Below are 26536 nucleotides of genomic sequence, written 5' to 3' on the forward strand. Positions count from 1 at the left end.
AATAAACCTCTGAAATTAAACGCTTCTTTGCTTTACTCAAAGGCAGAATTAAGACTATAACCATGCAGGCCAGCCTTGGACAGATTTAAGTGTGCGTTTAAAATAGGCTGTTGAGCCAATATGACATTGTTGGGTCACTGTTTGTAGTATTAACACATTACAGTACTCACCCAATAGTTTACAAATTTCTTCTAAGTTCAGTGAGAAAGAATGACCCTCTCATCTCCATTTTGAAAGGAGCCTTAGCAGTGTTGCTTTAACTGAACACCCCGTACATGCTGCTCTGTGTACACATTTGTTTACAGATCACTAACTACTTGGAAGAGAAGCCAAGGAGTAGAAAGTAGGAATGAAACCTGCTTGTGGGTCTTAAAATTATTCAAGCTCTGGAGCTTCTGTTTTGTGTGCACAAGCCAGTGAGCTCAAGATTTAACTGACAGCTTATGGGAGGAAAGACTACTAGTTTTTGATGTCAGCCGGGGCATCAAGCCAAGGCTTGAAGCATGCCTTGGATATGGAGATGAGTAGGGCAGGAGGGTCTCATCTCCACACTCCAGAAGCACACCTATTGTAATGTTAGGTGTGCCTGCATCTGAGCCTGGGCACGTGTGCTCTTCTGGGTGGAAACAGCAGAAAGACACCTGCCCCTCTTTGGCCCCCAGATACTCAGGCAGGACTCCTTTGTGGATTCTAGGCAGGCCGCTTACAGCAGTGATAGAGACAGTCACTGAAATCACACAGAGTTGCTTCTCTGCAACAGGAACTTACCCGGCCCTGGGCAGTGGGGATGGTGCAGCAGGTAAAGACGTTGCCTTGGAGTCCCAGGCTCCACTCTTGCGACCTGCACAGACATATACACAGGTCAGTCCGGTCCTGATGGCACAGTGAGCTGGCCTTGCTGGCAGGCTCCAAAAGACATGTGCATTTTTTGTTACTTTCAGTTAAGCATATATAAGTAGTTACACTGAAGTTTGGGGGGAAAACCTATCATTGGCAAAGGTAATGAAATACTTTTTAAAATGCCAATTTATAAGCTCAGAACTGGGGTGTTAATTAGGAACTCCCATTCTAACATTGCTAAATGACCTCCCCTTGACCCTATGGGACAAGTTAAGAACCTCTGCTTCTGTGGGCTCAGTGAGAGCTCACAAGGATTCATATGGGAGGGGGCTCACTTTGCATCTATAATCACTGCACATATGTGCACACCAGAGATGCCCAGAGTCAGAGGGGCACAGACCCACCACTCCTGATCACACCTGGAGATACCAATCATTGCTAACTGTGCACACTTACACAGCACACACCCCTCACCTCACATTTGGAGGACACTTATTCACTCATCTCTGTATTCTCAGGACCTTTACCCATTGCGCAAATAGACACATTGAGAGCAGCAGCAAGCTGCTACCGAAATCTCAACTTCTGAAGCTACAAAAGGGGCCCAAAAGGCCTTGTCCACCGTGCCCACTTCCCTTCGCCTTACTTGACCATCATTATGAAAGTGGAAGGTGAGAGACTGGACAGTGAGCAGGCCTGGAAGGGGAGAGGCCAGAGTAAGCCAGCCCCCTCAGCATCTCCTGGCTGCCTCCTCTCAGGCTGGTATTTGCCTGCCTGGACATTACTGCTCGGGGACATGAAGGCTCTCTATTGAATTAAGTTGAACTGAATAAATATTTTAATTAAGAACCTACGACATTCACAAGTTCACAGTTCCTATTGAACTTAAAGGGGATACGCTATAAATGTAGGTTGGACTTGCCCTGTTTGTATTATTTGAGTTTGCAAGATAAAGCACACATAAGTAAACGGTGAGGGGATAATCTATTACTAAGAATTATTGACAGCCTGGTATGTGTAAAGCGCTTGGAAGTACTATGTTAGTTGCTGTGGAAGAGCTGAGTAGGCCTCTGCCTTCTCAGAAATTACAAGGGAAGACAAAGGCACCCCATGCCACCTCATCAGACAGGACCACCTATTCCAAACACAAAAAAAGAGGGGAAGGCCTTGAAAAGTATTAAAGGCAGATGTCGTAAAGTTCATTCTCAGATACTTCACTAGATCCTTCAGGCTCTCAGTCAGAGCCCATTGACTCTCTTTCTATACACAGTCCTTACAAAAGGGCTAATTTCCATAAGCTCTCACCAGCGGCATCTGCAAAAAGAAAGGCCCCTCCCATGTAACTCTTACTTAGATGTAACCTGACCCTGACGTGATTTTTTTAAAACACTTTGAAAAAGAAGCTACACTTGAAATTTTTAACATTTCCTGTGGCAATAAACTGCAATATCAACTGAATACGTAGTAGTATGAGTCCAACTGTGCTTCATTAGCTAGGGCATCAAGTTGATATTGCTCTTCAAATTCTCAATACTTAAGACTGACATTGTGAGTGGGAGGTGCTTTCTTTGTGAAATACCCTTGTCTCGACTATCTAAATTTCAAGGGACTTCTGGACTCAGAGAGGTTAAGGGGAAGGTCCATTGCTGAAAACTAAGGTTATTCGTGTTGAAAGCCCAGGCTGGCAGTATCCTCTCCAGTCAAAATCTCATAATGTTCCTCTGGGGGCATGATTGGGCTGTCAGACTCACTTGCTGCTTCTCCCTGTTGTGGGGAAAGATTAGTGAAATAGGGCGGTGCTTTTGTGGATGCCCATGGGAGGATGGAGAATGACTCCTCCAAGGCCAGTGACCCTTCCTGTCACTCTGGCTGAAGTCAGACCCTTGGGCATGGCTCGGGAGGGACAACATCATACCCTCCTTACTGCCAGGACCCCCACTTCCTGGTAAAGCTGAATTCTTGGTTGGAAAACTCCAAGGCAGAAATGGGGGATGCAGTAGAGGGAGATGCGTCCAAAGCATACTAACAAAAGAGAAAAATCAGCTCTGTTTAAATCACAGTGAGCAAAAAATTATGCTAATTTAAAATTTTTTATTTATTTGGCTTCTCTAGGTCTTAGTTGCTGCATGCAAGATCTTCAGTTGTGGCACACGAAATCTTTAGTTGCGGCATGTGGGATCTAGTTTCCTGACCAAGGATCAAACCTAAGCCCCCTGCACTAGGAGATCAGAGTCTTAGCCACTGGATCACAAGGGAAGTCCCTATGTTAATGTTTGATTTAACAGCACAAGCTTTGCATAAGCTGCTGGTTACTAAGTTTTCTTAACTGGGAAAAAATTTACCCTTAGTTTTTCCTTGTACCACATGTATTTTATATTGTTCGTACTGTTCATGGGGTTCTCAAGGCAAGAATGCTGAAGTGGTTTTCCATTCCCTTCTCCAGTGGACCATGTTTTGTCAGAACTCTCCATCACGACCCATCCGTCTTGAGTGGCCCTACACGGCATCACTCATAGTTTCATTGAGTTAGACAAGAGTGAACATCGACATTTTAGGAATCAGTGAACTAAAATGGACTGGAATGGGCAAATTTAATTCAGATGACCATTATATCTACTATTGTGTGCAAGAATGCCTTAGAGGAAATGGAATAGCCTTCATAGTCAACAAAAGAGTTGGAAATGCAGTACTTGAGTGCAATCTCAAAAGCAACAGAAAGATCTCTGTTTCCAAGGCAGGTCATTCAATATCACAGTAATCCAAGTCTATGCCCCAACCAGTAATGCTGAAGAAGCTGGAGTTGAACAGTTCTATGAAGACCTATAAGATCTTCAGGAACTAACACCCAAAAAAGATGTCTTTTTCATCATAGGGGACTGGAGTGCACAAGTAGGAAGTCAAGAGATACCTGGAGTAACGGGCAAATTTGCCTTGGAGTACAGAATGAAGCAGGGCAAAGACTAACAGAGTTTTGTCAAGAGAACGCACTGGTCATAGCAGACACCCTCTTGCAACAACACAAGAGAAGACTCTACACATGGACATCACCAGATGGTCAATACCAAAATCAGATTGATTATATTCTTTGCAGCCAAAGATGGAGAACCTCTATACAGTCAGCGAAAACAAGACTGGGAGCTGACTGTGGCTCAGATCATGAACTCCTTATTGCAAAATTCAGACTTAAATTGAAGAAAGTAGGGAAAACCACTAGACCATTCAGATATGACCTAAATAAAATCCCTGAAGACTATACAGTGGAAGTGAGAAATAGACTCAAGGGATTAGAACTGACAGACAGAGTGCCTGAAGAACTATGGACAGAGGTTCATGACATTATACAGGAGGCAGGGATCAAGACCATCCCCAAGAAAAAGAAATGCAAAAAGGCATGGTGGTTTTCTGAGGAGGCCTTACAAATAGCTAAGAAAAGAAGAAAAGCTATAGGCAAAGGAGAAAAGGAAAGATACACCCATTTGAATGCAGAGTTCCAAAGAATAGCAAGGAGGGATAAGAAAGCCTTCTTCAGTGATCAATGCTAAGAAATGGAGGAAAACAATAGAATGGAAAGACTAGAGATCTCTTCAAGAAAAGTAGAGATACCAAGAGAATATTTCATGCAAAATGGGCTCAATAAAGGACAAAAATGGTATGGACCTAACAGAAGCAGAAGATATTAAGAAGAGGCGACAAAAATACACAGAAGAGCTATTCAAAAAAGATCTGCATGACCCACATAACCATGATGGTGTGATCACTCACCTAGAGCCAGACATCCTGGAATGTGGAGTCCAAGTGGGCCTTAGGAAGCATCACTACAAACTAAGGTAGTGGAGGTGATGGAATTCCAGTTGAGTTATTTCAAATCCTAAAAGATGATGCTGTGGAAGTGTGGCACTCAATATGCCAACAAATTTTGAACACTCAGCTGTGGCCATAGGACTGGAAAAGGTCAGTTTTCATTCCAATCCCAAAGAATGTTCAAACTACTGCACTGCACTCATCTCACACACTAGCAAAGTAAGCTCAAAATTCTCCAAGCCAGGTTTCAACAGTACGTGAACCATGAATTTCCAGATGTTCAAGCTGGATTTATAAAGCCAAAGGAATCAGAGATCAAATTGCCAACATCTGTTGGATCATCGAAAAAGCAAGAGAGTTCCAGAGAAAGATCTACTTCTGCTTTATTGATTATCCCAATGCCTTTGACTGTGTGGATCACAACAAACTGTGGAAAATTCTTCAAGAGATGGGAATACCAGACCACCTCACCTGCCTCTTGAGAAACCTGTATGTAGGTCAAGAAGCAACAGTTAGAACCCGACATGGAAGAACAGACTGGTTCCAAATTGGGAAAGGAGTACGTCAAGGCTGTATATTGTCACCCTACTTATTTAACTTATATGCAGGGTACATCATGTGAAATGCTGGGCTGGAAGAAACACAAGCTGGAATCAAGATTGCCGGGAGAAATATCAATAACCTCAGATATGCAAATGACACCACCCTTATGGCTGAAAGTGAAGATGAACTAAAGAGCCTGTTGATGAAAGTGAAAGAGGAGAGTGAAAAAACTCAACATTCAAAAAACTAAGATCATGGCATCTGGTCCCATCATTTCATGGCAATGGAGAAAGCCATGGCATGGGGAAACAATGGAAATTGTGAGAGACTTTATTTTTGGGGGGGCTCCAAAATCACTACAGATGGTGACTGCAGCCATGAAATTAAAAGACAATTGCTCTTTGGAAGAAAAGCTATGAGCAACTTAGACAGCATATTAAAAAGCAGAGGCATTATTTTGCCAACAAAGGTCTGTCTAGTCAAAGCTATGGTTTTTCCAGTAGTCATGTATGGATGTGAGAGTTGGACTATAAAGAAAGCTGAGAGCCAAAGAATTTATGCTTTTGAACTGTGGTTTTGGAGAAGACTCTTGACAGTCTCTTGGACTACAAGGAGATCCAACCAGTCAATCCTAAAGGAAATCAGTCCTGAATATTCATTGGAAGGACTGATGCTGAAGCTGAAACTCCAATACTTTGGCCACCTGATGCAAAGAACTGACTCTTTGGAAAAGACCCTGATGGTGGGAAAGATTGAAGGCAGGAGGATAAGGGGACCACAGAGGATGAAATGGTTGGATGGCATCACCGACTTGATGGACATGGGTTTGAGCAAGCTCTGGGAGTTGGTGATGGACAGGAAAGCCTGGAGTGCTGCAGTCCATGGGGTTGAAAAGAGTTGGACATGGCTGAGCAACTGAACTGAACCAAACTGAACATGTATTTTATGAATCATCCTTTATTCTGTTTTACATACCATGTTGTTAAATTTCCCTATTCTTAATAATCCAGTGTTGACATTGTAAGCCTTTGGGATTTAATCTCTTTTAGCTGTTATAGTCACCCTATATATATCGTTAGTGGAGCTTGCACACTAGCTGAAGCATCCTATACTCTCATGCACTGCTTGAATTCTTACAAAATACATAAAGACATTGTATTTAACAACTTCAGAACAATTTGGGCTACAGGTAAAATTCAACTTGCACACTAGCAAGGAATTGTAAATTCCAAAACTCTGCTCACTGCACCCCCGCCCCCCAGTTTTAGGAAATAAGGAAATAAGAATATTTTAAAATGCAGTTTTCTTAGAGGATGCTCAGAAATACATGCCTTGAGTACCATCTTCTGACAAAAGCTACAAAATCAACCAGAGCTCGAACCACCTTCTAAATGCACATTTAGAGATAAATCACAATGGGCGACAGTCTTTCAGTTTGTTTAGACCAGTGGTTCTGAACGGGGAGTGATTTTGTCTCCCTCCTCCAGGCAGTGACTGGAGACATCTTTGCCAATCACTGTTGAGGAAGGGGGTATACTGGCATCTAGTGGGCAGGGGCTAGAGATGCTGCTGAACAGCCCGCAATGCACAGGACAGCCCCCACAAGAATCACCTAGCCCCAAGCGCCAACTGTGCTGAGCCTGGAAAAACGTGATTTAGAGTAAAACTTTATATGGAAAGAAAGGAACACTTCCCTGAGATGTGCACAGGCTGCTCTACCAGATGGTCTTGAATTAAGGCAGGTTGAACAAGTGATTCTGGACAATAATAATCATAATAAATCACAAAGAGCTTATATTTTATGTATGACTCATATCTTTTTACTCATTTAATGCTCACAATATCCTGAGGCATAGGTGCCATTTTCTCCTTAATTTTTTCAGTAGGGGAAACAGACAGGGGGATTTCTTAGCTTGCTTGAAGGCTAGTACCTAGTGAGTGTCAGAGCCAAGGCTTGGACCGTCTGGCTTTGGAGTCTCGGCTAAGTCCCACTACTGTGCTTCCCAGGATGGAACACCGAGAGAGAGAGCCTCCCTTTGTGCCTAATCCAGTGTGTGATCCTTGGCCGGCACCTTACTAGCCATCAAAGAGCCAAGAGCAACATTAACCAGAAACAAGTGTCAGGCTTCCCTTATAGCTCAGTTGGTAAAGAATCCGCCTGCAATGCAGGAGACTCCAGTTCAATTACTGGGTCGGGAAGGTCCACTGGAGAAGGGATAGGCTACCCACTCCAGTATTCTGCAGTGTGGGAGACTTGGGTTCAATCCCTGGGTTGGGAAGTTCCCCTGGATAAGGGAAAGGCTACCCACTTAGTATTCTGGCCTAGAGAATTCCATGGACTGTATAGTCCTGGACACAACTGAGCGACTTTCACTTTCAAGTGTCACGGTGGGGTACTTTGATAGGGACACCTGAAACCTTAGCACTGTCGTGATGCCTATAGGGCACTTTCTGAAGCCTTTAAAGGACAATGGTTCAATTATTCAAAGACATAGGCCAGGAGTCTGATTATTCATTTTACAAAAATCATCTCTGAAAACTATACTGTTTGCATACTGTTTGCATACTCTGAAACTCCCTCTAACTGTTCGGATTTATTCCTTAAGTTAACTCACTTCCTTCCTCCTCCTGAACTTTCTTCTGTCTATATCCAACAGTCATTTAACCAAGAAATTATTTTCTTGTTCAAGTTTGGTTTCTGCACCTGATGCCTCTAGTGATAAAATTTAGCTACACTAGATTAATGTAAAACTAATGAATAGTAAATCCAGTGGGCTAATGCCTTCATAATGGGGCCAGATAATTCCTTACAGACAGTCAGAGTTGGGGGGCTCAATTGCTCTCAGTCAACTGACCCACCTACTATTTCAGCACCTGCTCTGATCCAGGACCTGTCTAGGCCCTAGAAACACAAGTATAAGCAAGACATGGAGCTGAGAGTCTTATAGGAAAGACAGAGATCTCAGGAAGGATCAGGGGATAAACAGGAAGTGCAGGGTACAATAGGCGCGCACACCGAGGGGGTCTAGCCCACTGTGGTGTCAGAAAAGGCCTCCTGTGTCAGCGGTACTAAGGCCGTGTCTTCAAGGAGCTTGCAACATACTTAGGGAGATTAGACTGAGACCCAAAGCAATTGGAGAATAGGTGCGGGCTGAGTATAAGTGGGATGAGACTTATGGCAAAGAAAAGCTCTCTGAGGGGTAAAAAAACATAGGAGGTTTCCAGGAGGGGAGACTTCAAGCTGGACTTTGAAGGATGTGTAGGGTTTGGTGTCATAAAAGTGAAAACACAAACAAATGCCAGAAGGCAGGACCCATGAAACATAGGCTGATTGGAGTATCAGCTGTGTTTTAGGAAGAAAACGTCCATGTAAGGCAAGAAGAGCATTTTAAGATGTAAGAGCCAGAGAGTATTAAACTATTGTTCTAAAGGAGTGCTTAAACTTTCATTTATCTGTTTCAATGAAACATTTTCTATCCCAGTAATGACGGCTCTTCTCCTGAGTTATCACAGGCCAGGAGTCTCTATTTCAGTTGGGAAGAAGGCAACCTCTCCACGACGTTTTAGGTCGGTGTGTTGACATTTGTTCCCAGGAATGACGATGAGCTGGATGACTCTGACCACTACGCTGCAAGTATAAAGAGCTTGCGGGTTCTGAGGGTGAGGAGAATTAAGAACTTGTGAAGAGGGTGAGCAATTGCACAGGAAATGAGTCTAGGAAAACCTACTAAAAATACTCTTCTTTCATTTTCTCTCAAGGACCACGTCATTGCAAGCAGAGGTCAGTCTCCCAATCTCTGTGTTGAGCCTTCAGGTCTGGGAGAGAAGGGAGTGTGTGTGTGTGTGTGTGTGTTGGGTACACAGTTGGGGAGAGGATAAGAAGAATGCTGTGGAGGAGGCTCCTATATCTCTCTGTGCTGTAATAGGGTGAGGGTATGGGCATTACTCAGCACTGTGGGTCTCAGTCTGGGAGTTGCCAGACCCTACAGGAGAAGAAGGTCCCTTGGAGAAGGAAATGGCAACCCACTCCAGTGTTCTTGCCTGGAGAATCCCAGGGATGGGGGAGCCTGGTGGGCTACAGTTCATGGGGTTGCAAAAGAGTTCGACACGACTGAGTGACTGAACAACAGCAACAGGAGACACTTAGGAACCACTGAGAGTTCATGGTTTGGGTAGGGATGACATGGCAAAAGCTGTGTAATGGGATGAAGCTAGCAAAATTTGGAAGGCTCAGAAGCTCATTTCAGTGACTGAGGAAAGAGCCTAGAGGCGAGGATGTGCTTAGTGGACTCTGTAAGACAGAAGGTATGAAGTGTTAAAGAAAGCCTGGTTAAGGTGGTGACAAGTAAAATAGAAGAGCTGCTGCTGCTGCTAAGTCGCTTCAGTCGTGTCCGACTCTGTGCGACCCCATAGATGGCAGCCCACCAGGCTCCGCCGTCCCTGGGATTCTCCAGGCAAGAACACTGGAGTGGGTGCCATTTCCTTCTCCAGTGCATGAAAGTGAAAAGTGAAAGTGAAGTCACTTAGTCGTGTCCGATTCTTCGCGACCCCATGGACTGTAGCCCACCAGGCTCCTCTGTCCATGGGATTTTCCAGGCAAGAATACTGGAGTGGGTTGCCATTGCCTTCTATGAAATAGAAGAGCAAATTCAGGAAAAAAGCAATAGGATTGGGAAAGAGCACAAACATGTTGAAACATAGAGCCCAGAGGCTGACATGTAAAGAGGAATAGCAATGCCCAAAGGGTAGGAGTGATGGATGCATTGAGCTTGTGGTGGTGGGAAGGAAGAAGGGTTAAGTTTGGGCACCAGAGGGTCATTAGCTTAGACCACCAAAGTGAATACAGGAGAATGAATACACCCCAAAAAAAGTGAAAAATAACGGTCTACTGAGCACCTACTGTATGCCAGGCACTTAAGAATTTCCCACTCACATTTTCAGAATTCTCCTGTCTCAGGGCTTGGGCTGTTATCTCCATTTACACATGAGGAAATGTGATGCTTGGAGAGGTGAAGTACAGACCCAATGTGATACAGCTGAGAACGGGGAGCACTGGAATGCCTGGCTCAGAACCCAAGTTCTTAACCTGCACGATATTCTGCAAGAAGAGCAGGGGGCTGAGGCTGACCTGTGCAGGCATCCTCAGTCAGGGAAGGGGAAGAGGAGGAGAAACCAGTGAAGTGCCCAGAGAGGTCAGATGAAGACCAGGACGTGTCTGTTGGAGACGCAGGGACGTGAGACGCAGGACGAGGGTCCCCCACACAGGTGCCACCACACAGTGGATGAACACGAGAAGTCTCTGTTTGCTACTTATGAAGACATTTGGAAATACAAGGGATTGTTTCATAATATTTGCTCTGAGTTGTTTATCCTATTTAGAGTGGATTGAAAGCCAAATCCCCGAATGTAATCATTTCACAATAAACAAACAAAAAAAAACACCAACTCGTGTATATTCTACCTGGAGCTGTCCCTGGAGGAGAGGCTGACTTGGAGGAGTTATTCGGCTTGATTGATCTATTCACCATGGGAGCTGAAACACACAATCATATATATATTAGGGTTATATGTATATATTGTAGATACAGTCTACTGATGGAGATTTACACTTATGGAAAAATGTATGATAGAAATAATGGGCTAGACCAGATAATTTGCAAAGAATGGGAGACACGCTTAATTAAGCCCACAAGCCATTAAAAGTAGTCTTTTCAGAGGAAAAAAAGAAACATTTTTCGAATGAATATATTAATAATTAAAGTGAATACTTGCTTAGAATTTCATTTGCCAAACTGGGGGTCTCAGAGATGAAAGAGTTTGTTTTTCATCAGGGGAACATGTATTAAACTAACGGTGGAGGGGCCAAATTAATAGCCGTGCCTTCCCTGCCACACATCATTTCTCTTGGATTTTGTAGGGTTAGGGGTATGGGGGCATTTCATTTGTACTTATTGTTTTGTGGTTATGGGTGAACTCAGGAATCCCGGAGGGCCTAGACGCTGTTGTTGATATTTAGGGCATGAAGGAGAGGGCTGTGACGTGATGACAGAGTAAAACCTGAGTACCACTACTTCGGAGTCAGGTTTATTAGATGAATAGTGTTACTTGAAGAGGCAGCATTTATACAGGATTATATTCTCCATAGCGACTATGTCCAAAGTAATCCTACCCTGTTCCACGCCTCACCTGAGGGTACGTGCCATGGGCTTTTTAAGATAATTTATTTGAAACTGCATTTGTTATTTCATGAAGGATTTACAAATGAAATGTTTCTTGTGGGCCTGACGTAGCACTAAATTTGAAAGAATTAGAACACAGAGCATATTTTATTCTTTCATTTTCTCAGTCCTCTGCAGAAATTATTCCTGGTACAATATTTGTAAGGTTAGCCTGGTGGCTCATGACCTCATTAGTATTAGATTTTATGAGAAATACATTCTTAGTGAAGAGCTACAGAGAAGAAGCTAGGTGCTTTTATAATTTGAGAAGACAGTATTAAATCATGGAAGAGGATGGAGAAAGAAGAATCAAGGTTGAAAAACACAGGCATGGGTTGCTCACTATGCTCTCTGATGGACCAGCCACTCAACCAAAGAAGGCAAATGCTGTGGCCATGGAGCAGAGAGGTCTCAGCAGCATCATGTCTAAGCCCTTTAGTACTTGTGAGCAAATAATGCCCCAATCAACTGGTAGAAGTTTTCAGGTGCTTAAAACTGCAAACTCTTGCCTTTTTCAGATGGGACTGAACTGTCTTCTGTGGGATGAATATAGTTTTCATCTTCATCTTCCACAGGGACCACATAATCAGCCTAAAAGAAATATAGAAATGCTGTACATTTGGAGTTTACTGGATAAGAAAGAGTGATATTAAGAAATTTTTCATAATCCATATACCATTAAGCTTCATGGTATAAAGAGATTTGGTTACTTCTAGTATATTCACAGAGTGCAACCATCACAACAATTATCTTCAGAACATTGTCATCACCCCCAAAAGGAACCCTGAGCCCACTAGTCACTCCCAACCACCCCCTCCCCTGACCCAGTCAACCATGAACCTTCTTTCTGTCTTTAAGAATTGCCCATTCTGGACATTTTACGTAAATAGAATCATACACTATTAAAATACACAGTCTTTCGTGATTTCTTATAACAGTAATTTCAAGGATTAGCCACATTGTAGTATGTATCGCTACTTCATTTCCTTTTATGGACAAATCATATTTCATTGTATGATTATACCCCATTTTACTTATCCACTTATCAGCTCTTTCTACTTTGGGGCTGTTATAAGTAATGATATGAACATTCATGTACAAATTTTGTGTAGATGGACATTTTTCTTGGGAATATACCTAATGATGGAATTGCTGGATCATACTGTAGCTCTATATTTAATAGTTTGAATAACGGTTAAGTTGTTTTCCAAAGTGGCTGCAATAATTTTTCATTTCCACTGGCAATGTATTAGGGTTCCAATTTCTCCACATATTCACCAGTACTTGTTATTGTCTTCTTTTTTATTATAAGCATCCTTGTAGGTATGAAGTGGTATCTAACTGTAATTTTGATTTGCATTTCCCTGATGGTTAATGACATTAAGCATCTTTTTGTCTGCTTATTGGCCATTTATATATATTCTTCAGAGAAAAGTCTATTCCACACCTTTGTCCACCTTTAATCTGGTTGTTTATCTTTTATATCTTTAGATGATTAGAGTTCTTTAAATGTTCTAGATATACATCTTTTATAGATATATAATTTGCAAAAACATTCTCTCATTCTATAGGTTGTCCTTTACTTTCTTTGTGGCATCATTTACAGCACAAAAGTTTTACATTTTAAAGTAAATTTTATCTATTTTTTCCTTTGTTGTATCTAAGAAACCATTGCCTATTCCAAGGTCATAAAGATTTATACCTATGTTTTCTTCCAAGAATTTTATAGTTTTATTAATAGCTCTTATACTCAGTCCTATGATCCATTTTTATCTAATATTTTAAGATATGATGTGAGATAGGAGCTCAATTTCATTCTTTTGAAAACAGTGGCTGACTTTATCTTTCTGGGCTCCAAAATCACTGCAGATGGTGATTGCAACCATGAAATTAAAAGACACTTACTCCTTGGAAGGAAAGTTATGACCAACCTAGATAGCATATTGAAAAGCAGAGACAATACTTTGTCAACAAAGGTCTGTCTAGTCAAGGCCATGATTTTTCCAGTGGTCATGTATGAATGTGAGAGTTGGACTATAAAGAAAGCTGAGCGCCGAAGAATTGATGTATTTGAACTGTGGTGTTGGAGAAGACTCTTGAGAGTTCCTTGGACTGCAAGGAGATATAACCAGTCCATCCTAAAGGAAATCAGTCCTGAATATTCATTGGAAGGACTGATGCTGAAGCTGAAACTCCAATACTTCGCCCACCTGATGTGAAGAGCTGACTCATTTGAAAAGACCCTGATGCTGGGAAAGGTTGAGGGAGGGCAGGAGGAGAAGGGGATGACAGAGAATGAGATGGTTGGATGGCATCACTGACTCAATGGACGTGGGTTTGGGTGGACTCCGGAAATTGGTGATGGACAGGGAGGCCTGGTGTGCTGAGGTTCATGGGGTCGCAAAGAGTCAGACATGACTGAGCGACTGAACTGAACTGAACTTATGCAGTTATCTTAGCACTATTTGTCTATTTGTCTTAGCACTATTTCCTATTAAATTGTCTTGGCACCTTTGCCAATAATCAATTGACCATAAATATGGGGCGGAGTAATTGTGTAAGAGTTATTAAATGTCCACTTGAGTTTCTTCCTTAATACATTTCATGTGAAAATTTAATAGCTTCACATACATTATTTCACTGAATTCTTTCAATAATACCTACCTATTAAGTTAGGTTTTTTTTTTATTTATTTATCCTTATTTTACAGATGAGGAATTTGAGAAAAGTTGAGTAATCTGTCCAAGGTCAAATAAAATCACAAAACTGATACCCCGCAAGGACAGGTACTGGGTCTGTGCTCTGGGCACCAGCGAAGCCCTGGAACATTTGTGTTGAATGAAGGACTGGCCTTTGGTCAGTGGATGCTGGAGAGGTAGTCCAGGATGGCCATGTAGCACCTGGGCTCTAGCATCTCATGATCTGGGTTCAAATGCTGGCTCTAGCATATAGCTCTTTGACCTTGGACAAATTTTTCAACCCCTTGTCACCTCATCTGTACCATTTCCTCCTCTGAAATGGGGGTGATAATAGCGTGTACTTCATAGGGTTGCTGTGAGGGTGTGATGAGATAATACACACAGAGGGCTCGGATCACCAGCTGATACACAGTGCTTATCAAGTGCTAGACCCTCCTGTCATTTTAGGGCAGTTGCTCCTCCACCACCTGCCCCAACTCTCTCTGGTCAGCCTGTAACCCATATTTTGCTTGTAACCTGTATGGCAGAGCTAAACATTTTTATATGTGTTTGTATTTGACTTCTTCCTTTCCTATCTAATGTCTTGACCAGATCTTAATGTTGTCTTCTATTTCTTTTTTAACTCTTCCTTATCTTGATTGTCCATCTCCTCATTCCAGAATGTATTTCCCCCAGTCATCCCCTTTCCCCGCTGGTTCAGACTTGCCTGAGCCACCGCCACAAAGCTGTTATTAGCAAAACTCAGCCTCTCCCCACTGGGGTCCACCTCCAGTTATTCACAGAAATGGAGAGCCTCATGTAACTCACAATCTTCATTTGTATTCTGTGTCTGAGTTGGCATCTTCATATAGACCCTCTGAATGCTGGAAGAATTCACAGTGAGACCCTAACAGATGGTCTCCCTACCGTGTCCCATGCTCAGATTCTCCTTGCCACCTGTTCACACCCTGAAAGGGCATCATCCCCTCGGACTGACAGACAGACTGAGGATTGACAAACCAAATCCATTCTCAGTCTTCTGACTTCCTGACTTAAACTGTCCCTGGAGAGGGGGGTCATAAGCTCAAGTGCTTACAGGAACAGGCCTGGAATAGCAACTGGGCATGTGCGGAGCCAGGCTGTGTCCATGCCTTGTATCAGCAGTGAAGATGATGACGAATGGAAACAGGGGCCTGGGATTCTCAGTTGAGTTGGAAGGGTGCCATGAGGCTCAGCTGCTTCAAGGCCATGACTGGCCAAGTGTTGACAGGCCCTCGGTTTTCAGGAGAAACTGGAAAACTGGATTTTATAAAGAATCTAGAATATGGTAGAAAGGAATCCAATTTATACAATACATAGAATGCTTCTTTGTGTGAGACACTGAATTTAGTGAAGTATTTATATTCCTTTATTCAAGCTTTAAAGGAACCTGAAGAGATGAAAAGATGAGATTCAGGTTATCTGATACCTAAAGTCACACAACTAGTAAGAGTGAAGTGGGAATTTGGGCCTGGATGCTGCCTCTATTTTATTTAAAAAGTCTCTCTTCAACACACTGTTGAATAACCAACAAATAACAGAAGACATCAAAAAAGAAATCAAAATTTGCATAGAAATGAATGAAAATGAAAACACAACAACCCAAAACCTGTGGGACACTGTAAAAGCAGTCCTAAGGGGAAAGTTCATAGCAATACAGGCATACCTCAAGAAACAAGAAAAAAGTCAAATAAATAACCTAACTCTACACCTAAAGCAACTAGAAAAGGAAGAAATGAAGAACCCCAGGGTTAGTAGAAAGAAAGAAATCTTAAAAATTAGGGCAGAAATAAATGCAAAAGAAACAAAAGAGACCATAGCAAAAATCAACAAAGCCAAAAGCTGGTTCTTTGAAAGGATAAATAAAATTGACAAGCCATTAGCCAGACTCATCAAGAAACAAAGGGAGAAAAATCAAATCAATAAAATTAGAAATGAAAAGGGAGAGATCACAATAGACAACACAGAAATACAAAGGATCATAAGAGACTACTATCAGCAATTATATGCCAATAAAATGGACAACGTGGAAGAAATGGACAAATTCTTAGAAAAGTACAACTTTCCAAAACTCGACCAGGAAGAAATAGAAAATCTTAACAGACCCATCACAAGCACGGAAATTGAAACTGTAATCAAAAATCTTCCAGCAAACAAAAGCCCAGGTCCAGACGGCTTCACAGCTGAATTCTACCAAAAATTTAGAGAAGAGCTAACACCTATCCTGCTCAAACTCTTCCAGAAAATTGCAGAGGAAGGTAAACTTCCAAACTCATTCTATGAGGCCACCATCACCCTAATACCAAAACCTGACAAAGATGCCACAAAAAAAGAAAACTACAGGCCAATATCACTGATGAACATAGATGCAAAAATCCTTAACAAAATTCTAGCAATCAGAATCCAACAGCACATTAAAAAGATCATACACCATGACCAAGTGGGCTTTATCCCAGGGATGCAAGGATTCTTCAATATCCGCGAATCAATCAATGTAATACACCACATTAACAAATTGAAAAATACAAACCATATGATTATCTCAATAGATGCAGAGAAAGCCTTTGACAAAATTCAACATCCATTTATAATAAAAACTCTCCAGAAAGCAGGAATAGAAGGAACATACCTCAACATAATAAAAGCTATATATGACAAACCCATAGCAAACATTATCCTCAATGGTGAAAAATTGAAAGCATTTCCTCTAAAGTCAGGAACAAGACAAGGGTGCCCACTCTCACCATTACTATTCAACATAGTTCTGGAAGTTTTGGCCACAGCAATCAGAGCAGAAAAAAATAAAAGGAATCCAAATTGGAAAATAAGAAGTAAAACTCTCACCGTTTGCAGATGACATGATCCTCTACATAGAAAACCCTAAAGACTCCACTAGAAAATTACTAGAACTAATCAATGATTATAGTAAAATTGCAGGATATAAAATCAACACACAGAAATCCCTTGCATTCCTATACACTAATAATGAGAAAATAGAAAGAGAAATTAAGGAAACAATTCCATTCACCATTGCAACCAAAAGAATAAAATAATTAGGAATATATCTACCTAAAGAAACTAAAGACCTATATATAGAAAACTATAAAACACTGGTGAAAGAAATCAAAGAGGACACTAATAGATGGAGAAATATACCATGTTCATGGATTGGAAGAATCAATATAGTGAAAATGAGTATACTACTCAAAGCAATTTATAGATTCAATGCAATCCCTATCAAGCTACCAACGGTATTCTTCACAGAGCTAGAACAAATAATTTCACAGTTTATATGGAAATACAAAAAACCTCTAATAGCCAAAGCAATCTTGAGAAAGAAGAATGGAACTGGAGGAATCAACCTGCCTGACTTCAGGCTCTACTACAAAGCCACAGTCATCAAGACAGTATGGTACTGGCACAAAGACAGAAATATAGATCAATGGAAGAAAATAGAAAGCCCAGAGATAAATCCACACACATATGGATACCTTATCTTTGACAAAGGAGGCAAGAATATACAATGGATTAAAGACAATCTCTTTAACAAGTGGTGCTGGGAAAACTGGTCAACCACTTGTAAAAGAATGAAACTAGAACACTTTCTAACACCATACACAAAAATAAACTCAAAATGGATTAAAGATATAAACGTAAGACCAGAAACTATAAAACTCCTAGAGGAGAACATAGGCAAAACACTCTCCGACATACATCACAGCAGGATCCTCTATGACCCACCTCCCAGATTATTGGAAATAAAAGCAAAAGTAAACAAATGGGACCTAATTAACCTTAAAAGCTTCTGCACATCAAAGGAAACTATAAGCAAGGTGAAAAGACGACTTCAGAATGGGAGAAAATAATAGCAAATGAAGCAACTGACAAACAACTAATCTCAAAAATATGCAAGCAACTCCTACAGCTCAATTCCAGAAAAATAAATGACCCAATCAAAAAGTGGGCCAAAGAACTAAATAGACATTTCTCCAAAGAAGACATACAGATGGCTAACAAACACATGAAAAGATGCTCAACAGCACTCATTATCAGAGAAATGCAAATCAAAACCACAATGAGGTACCATTTCACACCAGTCAGAATGGCTGCTATCCAAAAGTCTACAAGCAGTAAATGCTGGAGAGGATGTGGAGAAAAGGGAACCCTCTTACACTGTTGATGGGAATGCAAACTAGGACAGCCTCTATGGAGAACAGTGTGGAGATTCCTTAAAAAACTGGAAATAGATCTGCCTTATGATCCAGCAATCCCACTGCTGGGCATTCACACTGAGGAAACCAGAATTGAAAGAGACATGTGTACCCCAATGTTCATCGCAGCACTGTTTATAATAGCCAGGACACGGAAGCAACCTAGATGTCCATCAGCAGATGAATGGATAAGAAAGCAGTGGTGCATATACACAATGGAGTATTACTCAGCCATTAAAAAGAATACATTTGAATCAGTTCTAATGAGGTGGATGAAACTGGAGCCTATTATACAGAGTGAAGTAAGCCAGAAAGAAAAACACCAATACAGTATACTAACGCATATATTTGGAATTTAGAAAGATGGTAACAATAACCCTGTGTACGAGACAGCAAAAGAGACACTGATGTATAGAACAGTCTTTTGGACTCTGTGGGAGAGGGAGAGGGTGGAATGATTTGGGAGAATGGCATCGAAACATGTATAATATCATATATGAAACGAGTCGCCAGTCCAGGTGCGATACACGATACTGGATGCTTGGGGCTGGTGCATTGGGATGACCCAGAGAGATGGTATGGGGAAGGAGGAGGGAGGAGGGTTCAGGATGGGGAACATATGTATACCTGTGGTGGATTCATTTTGACTTACGGCAAAACCAATACAATATTGTAAAGTTAAAAAATTAAATTAAATTAAATTAAAAAAAATAAAATAAAAAGTCTCTCTTTTATGTCTCCTGTTGGGCTACAAATTATACTAAGGTGGAAAACGTCATTTCACAGCATGTTTGTAAGCTATAGGTTTTATCACCTATAGGCATTTAGAAACATTTGCTTCTTCAAGAAGCTGCAGCACCATGTGTCTGGTGATGGTTAAGAGTTGCCTTTAATGTTGTTTTCTTTCTTGGCCTGTTGCACTTGTGTACTCAGTCGCTCAGTCATGTACGACTCTTTGCAACCTCATGGACTGTAGCCCGCTAGGCTCCTCTGTCCATGGGATTTCCCAGGCAAGAATACTGGAGTGGGTTGCCATTTCCTACTCCAGGGGATCTTCCTGACCCAGAGATCAAACCCACATCTCCTGCATTGGCAGGCGAATTCTTTACCACTGAGCCGCCTGGGAAGTCCATTGCACTTGTATAACTGTTCTAAAGGCTAAGTTTGAGGGCTTGTCTTTGACTTTTTTAAAATGCAGTACTTCTGGGAGCCATAATATATTAGGCTTTATCAGTCATTCTTACAATAGTCTGGATAAGTTTACCCATTCATTTTTTAAAAATTTCATAGGGAATAAGACATGAAAATTTAGGGTGCTGGCAGAAGGGAGGTTGATAAGATAAACCCAGAGTTGGGTCCCAGACAGTTGGCAAAGGAGGTTCCTGGATACCTGGGGCTTGGGAGAGAGAGTGAGAAGCAAGAGATGCCGAAGGAAGTGTGGGGTCAGTTCTTCCAAAGGTTGTGCAGGGTCTCCATACAGACAGGGGGTCTCCAGTATACATCCCATTGCACCCCTTTGCAATTTAGAGGATCAGAGAGAAAGAAAGTGGGGGAAAGAAAATGAGGCAGGACAGGGAGAGAAGCATAGGAGGATAAAGATGGGGAAGTATCTTATGGAGGAATGAGAGATTTGCAGGAAACTGAGGGATAAGAAAGAGGAAATAGTGAGAGGGGCACAAATCCAGGTTGGATATTACATCATATACCTGATTAGTAATTGAAAGTGCTTAAATAAGGCCATATATGACATTTTAAGAGAAAACATCCTTCCAGCAGGACAATGGAGTGTTTCGGGGCAGGTGGTTAGCACCGGTCAGAGACCCAGGCCTGGAGGAAGGAAGACACGCCTGAGGCTACACTGTCCTGTCCCTCCCCCCATCTGGCCCCTGCATCCTGCCTTCTCCTTGGTCTGGGCAGCCTTCCGGACAGATTTACTTTACCTCATCCTCAAGGAGCTCTTTGGGTTTGGGTGGGACTTGAGGTTTATGCAATGAAGTGTTGGCTGGCAGAGAGGTGGCCAGTCTCGCCTTTGCAGAAGGCCAGTTGGGTTTACTGGGAAGAGTCTTGCTGAAGGGTGGAGACTGCCTCTGGCTTGATCGGTTGTCTTGAGAGGAACAACAAGAACAACAAAACATAAGATGAAAGGGTTCTGGATCATTTCTTGGGCAGAAGCCACCGAGTTCTAGAAAGTATAAAACTACCAGCATCCATGTAGCCAACATGCTATTGACTGGGGCATTCCTTTAAAAAGTATGACAGGCAAAAATGTCAACAACCCATTGACCTACATTATAAAAACCAGAAGAGGGTCCTTCCAGGGAGCCATGAGACCCACAGACCCAGGAGAGCTGACAGTCCAAGCATGTGGCTAAATAGAGTAGATGGTGACCTTGGCAGTATCGGGGGCTAAGGGGAGCAGTAATCCTCAATGGATTCACTTTGCTCCCTAAAGCCTTAAGGGCGATGATTCTCAATCCTGCTTACACATAGGAACCACCTGTGAAAGTGAAAGTGTTAATTACTCAGTCATGTCTGACCCTTTGTGACCCCATGGACTGTAGCCCGCCAGGCTCCTCCATCCATAGGATTTTTCCAGACAAGAATACTGGAGTAGGTTGTCATTTCCTTCTCCAGGGGATCTTCCTGACCCAGGAATCCAACCTGGGTCTCCCACATTGCAGGCAGACTCTTTACCATATGAGCTACAAGGGAAGCCCCTAGGAACCACCTAGGAGCTTTAAAAAAAAATGCCAAGGCCCCACCCCAAACATACAGTTTAAAACTTCTGGGGAGGGACCTTTCATTATAGGTTTTAAAAGTTCCCCAGGTTATTCTAAGGTATATGCAGGGTTGCAACTACTCATCTGGTAAAACTACACACTCCTCCCCTCAATGGTGTCCTTGAATGGGGGAGAAGTTGTGAATCCCCTGGTCCAGGGCCATCCTCAGAAACTGTTGTGAAGGAGTCCAGTCTCTGAAGTTGAGGGCCCTGGGTTCAGTCCCCTGCTCTCCACCCACCAGCTGCGCTCCTTTGGGCCTCTTCTTCATTATGTAACCTCTCTGGGACTCACATTCCTCATTTTAAAAATGAAGATGGTTAACTATCCACTTCAGAGAGTTATTGTAGGGATTAGGAAGAAAACAGCAAAGGCAGGAGGAACATCGTGCCTGACAAAGACAATGCCTAATAAACAGAACTAACCTTACCTGCGTCATGTGGTGGAGGGCTTAGGCAACAGGGGTCTACCCAGTTGATCTGTGAGTGCAGATTCTGACTGATCCATTGAGGAAAATCTTAGCATGGGAATAACCTGGTGGGCTCCCCATCCTGGAACAGCACAGGTGCCTACACTGGCTCCCTGCTTCCTCTGGCCCTGGCTCAAGGCAGCGGTCCCTGCCTCTGCCTGTCCTGCTCTGCTCTTGTCCTGGGGCCTGTTCCAGCTCTCAGCCCACGCCTCTGCATCGCTGAAGTTGTGTGATTAACTTCACATTGGTGCCTCCCAGGAGCCTCTTTCTGGTGGTGTAGCTGTGTTAAGGCACCAAGGCATCTACTCTGCTGTGCCTGTGACAGTTTTTATAGCTTTATTGGCAGCTCCTGGTGTTTACTGAGATTTCTTAACACAAGATTTAAGCCCAGCAGAAGTAGCAAAGCACAGAAAACAGGCTCTGAAGAGTATGACCTGGAATGAGCTGCTTGTGCGTGCGCATGCTCAGTCATGTCTAACTCTTTACAACCCCACGGACTGACTGTAGCCTGCCAGGCTCCTCTGCCCATGAGATTCTCCAGGCAAGAACACCAGACTGGGTTGCCATTTCCTCCTCCAGGGGATCGTCCTGACCCAGGGATCGAACTTATCTCTTGTGTCTTGTGCATTGGCAGGCAGATTCTTTACCACTAATGTCACCTGGGAAGCCCATATGAGCTGCTTAATCTACCCCCCTCCCCACTCCCAGCTAGAATGGTTGTCTCCTGGTCTGTAAAACGGGCCTGATGCAGCTCCTTCCTTCCTGAGGTTGTTGCAATGAGTGAAGGAGGTCACAAATTGGGTGGTGGAGTGTGGAGCAGAGTGATGAAGAGCTAGGACTTTGGAGGCTGAGTTGCCCAGCTTGCATGCCAGTTCTGCCACTTATAAAACCTTGGCCCAGTGAATTCCCTCTTCCGAGCATCTCCTTTTTCCTTTGTGATCGTCAAGAAAGTGAAGTCCACCACGACAGTAAAGCGCTAAGTTGTAAACTGTAAAAAGTCTGGGAGTGCGTCGATCTTGCTAGCTGCTGAGCATAGCTCTGGCACATAGCAGGTGCTCAGTAAGTGAATCGTTGCACAAAGCAAGGGACAGTACCTGGCATGCACGAGGAGGCAGTTAACTACAAGGACCCCTTTACTCCCAGGGGTGCCAGGGTGATCACCACAGACACAAGCCCTTCCTCGCCTTCATTGAACTTTAGTCACTTGTTAGAATGGAACACAGACTTCTTGGAGGGGCATTAAAAGCTACACTCAGGCCTGGAGACCACACCTAAGACTTGTCCATTTAATTCAAGAGCCTCATTCTCGGCCTAGAGCTCTTTACCACTCCCCCCGCCCCACAGTTAAGAGTCTAGAGTCTAGACTCAGGAGTGTCTGTGCAGCTTGCCGATGTGGGGGCGGGGTGAGAGAGGAAGGAGGGGCCTTAGCAAACACTGAGATCCTCGCAGCTCTCCTTGTTCTGTACAGTCATCTCAAGAGAAATGTCAGAACCTTGAGGGTAGGAAGCTGGAGAAGAAGCAGCGACTAACCTCAGGATTGATTTCTCTGGGGACTACAGGAAATGAGGTGGGGTGGGGTTGGGAGCCACATTGGGGTATGGTTGCTTTATCTTTTGCCTGTTTTCAACATTCCCAATTTGCAAGGTTTACCCCCTCCTTCTCCAAAGGGCAAGCTTTCCAGCAGAGGGCTCCAGTACCTGTGAGTGACCAGATGACCCACTTGGAGGTAGTGAAAGTCAGAGCTCCCACCACCCTGCAACCTTGGCCCGCCCCGCTCCCTGCTGCCGTGAGGGCCAAGCACCCAAGGTCCAGCAGGGACTCACCTACATACTCGCCCCTGGTGAAGGGCAGGGCCGGGTGAACTGTCCGTGTCTCCTGCTCCGCAGGTGGCGGCTCATAGCTGTCGTCCCCGGCCTCCTCAGCTGGCAGCACGTACATCTCTGAGTCCGAGTGCTCATCTGGGTTTTCATAATCGCTGTCCTGCAAGTGCAGACACCATGCTCAGGGCCACATACATTCTTAGGGGGCCAGAGCTGCTCCCCCAGCAGAGGGGCGAGAAAGCAAGGCTGGGAGGGGTTGGCTAAGCAGGGTTAGGCAGCTGTTAGTGGCAACGCTGGGGTTGAAGCCAGGCCTTTTTGTTTCCAAAATGTATCACCTGGACTGTATCCTGGGGAAACGTGTGGGCATCTAACCCCGAGGGTGGGTGAACTCTGTGTGTCTGCAAAGAACAGCCAGAGGTAAAATATATCTCGAGAAGACAGAAAAAGGACCCAATAAAATAAAATAGCCAAATAGGTTTTATTAACCATAATGTTGACAGTTGAGGAAAATGTAAGTTTATTAAGAGAGGGTAAGAGGAAGCTCAGGAACACAGACACCTTTGAGGAGATGAAGTTTGTTTGTTTTAAACAGAGCTGGAAAGCTTCAGGGATGAGGACTTCAAACTGACTCAGTCCATTCTCTTTCTTTCTTTCTTTTTTGAAATCTTGAGGCACTTATGCCAACTAAGACTTTTATTATTATTATTTAAGTTTATTTTTTTTGGCCACATCACATGGCGTGCAGGATCTTAGTTCCCGGACCTGGGATTGAACCTATGCCCTCTGCAGGGGAAGCTCAGAGTCTTAACCACTTGGACCACCAGAGAAGTCCCTTTTTTTTTTTATATATATGCATTTTATTTAAGTCCATCTTGAAAATACATTGACCCAGTCCCAAGTTCACACAGTTCACAAGGAGGAAGGTCTTCCTAGCTGCTCAGTTCCTCTCCCCTCGGCAAACAGACCTACTAGCTTCTTGTGCATTTCGTGCGATTTTTTTTTTTTTCTGTATGCAGTGCTACTGCTAAGTCGCTTCAGTCGTGTCCGACTCTGTGCAAACCCATAGACGGCAGCCCACCAAGCTCCCCGGTCCCTGGGATTCTCCAGGCAAGAACACTGGAGTGGGTTGCCATTTCCTTCTCCAAAGCATGAAAGTGAAAAGTGAAAGTGAAGTCGCTCAGTCATATCCAACACTTAGCGACCCCATGGACTGCAGCCTACCAGGCTCCTCTGTCCATGGGATTTTCCAGGCAACAGCACTGGAGTGGGGTATACTCATGTGCAGGAAATCTTTGATTCAGGACTTAAGAGGTCCTCTGACCTCTGTGCCCACTGCTCCCACGCACTGCCTGACACAATGCTTCATCCAAACACGATTTTCCACTGAATCAATGATGCACCTGCCTTTTGGCCTGACAATTGTGTAACATTAAAGTGCATGTTGGGTTTTCTTCAGAGCTGAATCCTCAGGGCCCGTGACGGGGCCAGCCCATGATAGGCGCCCAGGACGTTGGGAACAGGCAGAGGAGTCAATGAGTGAGCACTGCGCTTTCCTCCTCAGCTGGAAGGGAGATGGAGGAGAGAGGGAGGGTGAAGGGTGGGAGAAGGAAAGAGAAAGGAGGCTGTAGAGAGCGTTTCCTGAGGTGGCTGGAGGTGCCTGGGAGAGAGACGAAAAGGAGAGAGCCCAGAAGAGGGTGCTTGTCCTTAACCCTGGCGTGGGGGAGACAGGAAGGGACACATGAGAAAATCACTGTAGGGAGATTTTCCAAAACCCTAGGTCAGAAATAGCAGATGGGAATATGAAAATAGGCTGAATAAAATAATGATAATAGTGATTATTATTATAACCAACATTTCTATGCACTGCATACCTCACTGACCCCTCACCACAATCGTAAGAGATAGTTTTTTTTTTTTTAATCCCATTTTACAGTTGAAGAAACTGAGGCACAGAGGAGTTGAGTAATTTTGAATCTGTGATCTGGAGAAATCAGTGATGATTCCCAGGAAGGGGGCCTGGGAGATAGAGTAGGAGTGAAAGGGTGGGCTGGAGGGGAGGCTTAAGAGGGCAAGACCTTGGTTTTCCAAGCCAGGGACCCTCTTTCCAGGCCAAGGACCTGATCGCTGCTGTTGTGGCATTCCAGGGTGACGTCAGGATGAACACTGAGAAGCAGTTGCTTTAATAGACATTCAAAAAGTGAAAGAACCAGTGGGCAGCTAGACACACGTGCCTGAGCCGGAGATGGGGTGGGCATCCCACTTTGTTTCGGTTTTTTCACAGAGCAGAGATGGGCCTCATGGACTTAATTACCTGGAGGCTGAGGATTGGTGTGCATCCTGGGGAGGGTTCTGGAGTCCTTGCTGCCCCTCCAGCAGAGCAGCCTGACTGAGAGGAGGTGGGCAGAGGTGGCATAGAGGGTATAGGAAGAGAGACCTCACGTCAGCTGTTCCTAGCAGCCGTCCTCTGACACTGGGCTGCCCACCAGACTGTGCCCGCCATGAAGACCGGACTGAGATGTAAATCTAGGACCCAGCACAGGACTGCTACAGGGTAGGTGCCCACCCAACGTAGCTGGAATGGATGAGTGCTTTGATGCTGCCTGGGCTCTGGGGGCACTGAGGAGGAGGGAATGGCTGCTCAGAAGCCCTGAGCTGGCCCTTCATTTGGAAAGTCTCTTCTGTGGGAAGATGTACCACGAGCCTCTCCTACTTAAGCACCATAGAATGCATTGAATGCCTTCTCATCAAGAGAATTACAAGAGAATCTGTTCAAACTTCTGAGAGTTTTAAAGAATCCTCCCCCCCACCAAGTTATTCTAAATTATGACAAAATTCATTTGTTAATTCATTAATTCATTCAGTACTTGAGGAAGTGCAACACTTTGGACAGTCTGATGGGAACTCTGAAGGAGGGACTGTGTTATCAGACAAAAATCTTGTCAAATTGACCATTCCTTCATTCATTTAATCAGAATTTATTCACTTACTCTGAACCAGCTTGACTTTGAGCATAGTCCCCAGCCTCACAGAGCTTATATGTTAGCAGGAGAGACCAACAACAAACAAGTAGTGAATAATAAATGAATAATCAAGTGGATGAAATATCTATCCCTGGTGACAGCACTGAAGGGGGGTTCAGA

General features: G+C 43.5%; 1 protein-coding gene across 1 annotated transcript in view; it reads right to left on the minus strand.

Annotated features, from left to right (window-relative positions):
• Positions 1-26536, minus strand: part of BLNK (B cell linker) — a 63294-nt gene that overhangs the window by 12425 nt on the left and 24333 nt on the right. The window contains exons 5-9 of the mRNA XM_055561072.1: positions 23400-23556; positions 20271-20434; positions 11912-11993; positions 10646-10717; positions 769-841 (exon numbers count right to left, since the gene is read on the minus strand). Coding sequence (XP_055417047.1) covers positions 769-841; positions 10646-10717; positions 11912-11993; positions 20271-20434; positions 23400-23556 — 548 coding nt within the window. The remainder of the gene's footprint in view (positions 1-768; positions 842-10645; positions 10718-11911; positions 11994-20270; positions 20435-23399; positions 23557-26536) is intronic.

This window comes from Bubalus kerabau, chromosome 22, assembly GCF_029407905.1.
Source record: "Bubalus kerabau isolate K-KA32 ecotype Philippines breed swamp buffalo chromosome 22, PCC_UOA_SB_1v2, whole genome shotgun sequence".
NCBI classification, from domain to species: domain Eukaryota; kingdom Metazoa; phylum Chordata; class Mammalia; order Artiodactyla; family Bovidae; genus Bubalus; species Bubalus kerabau.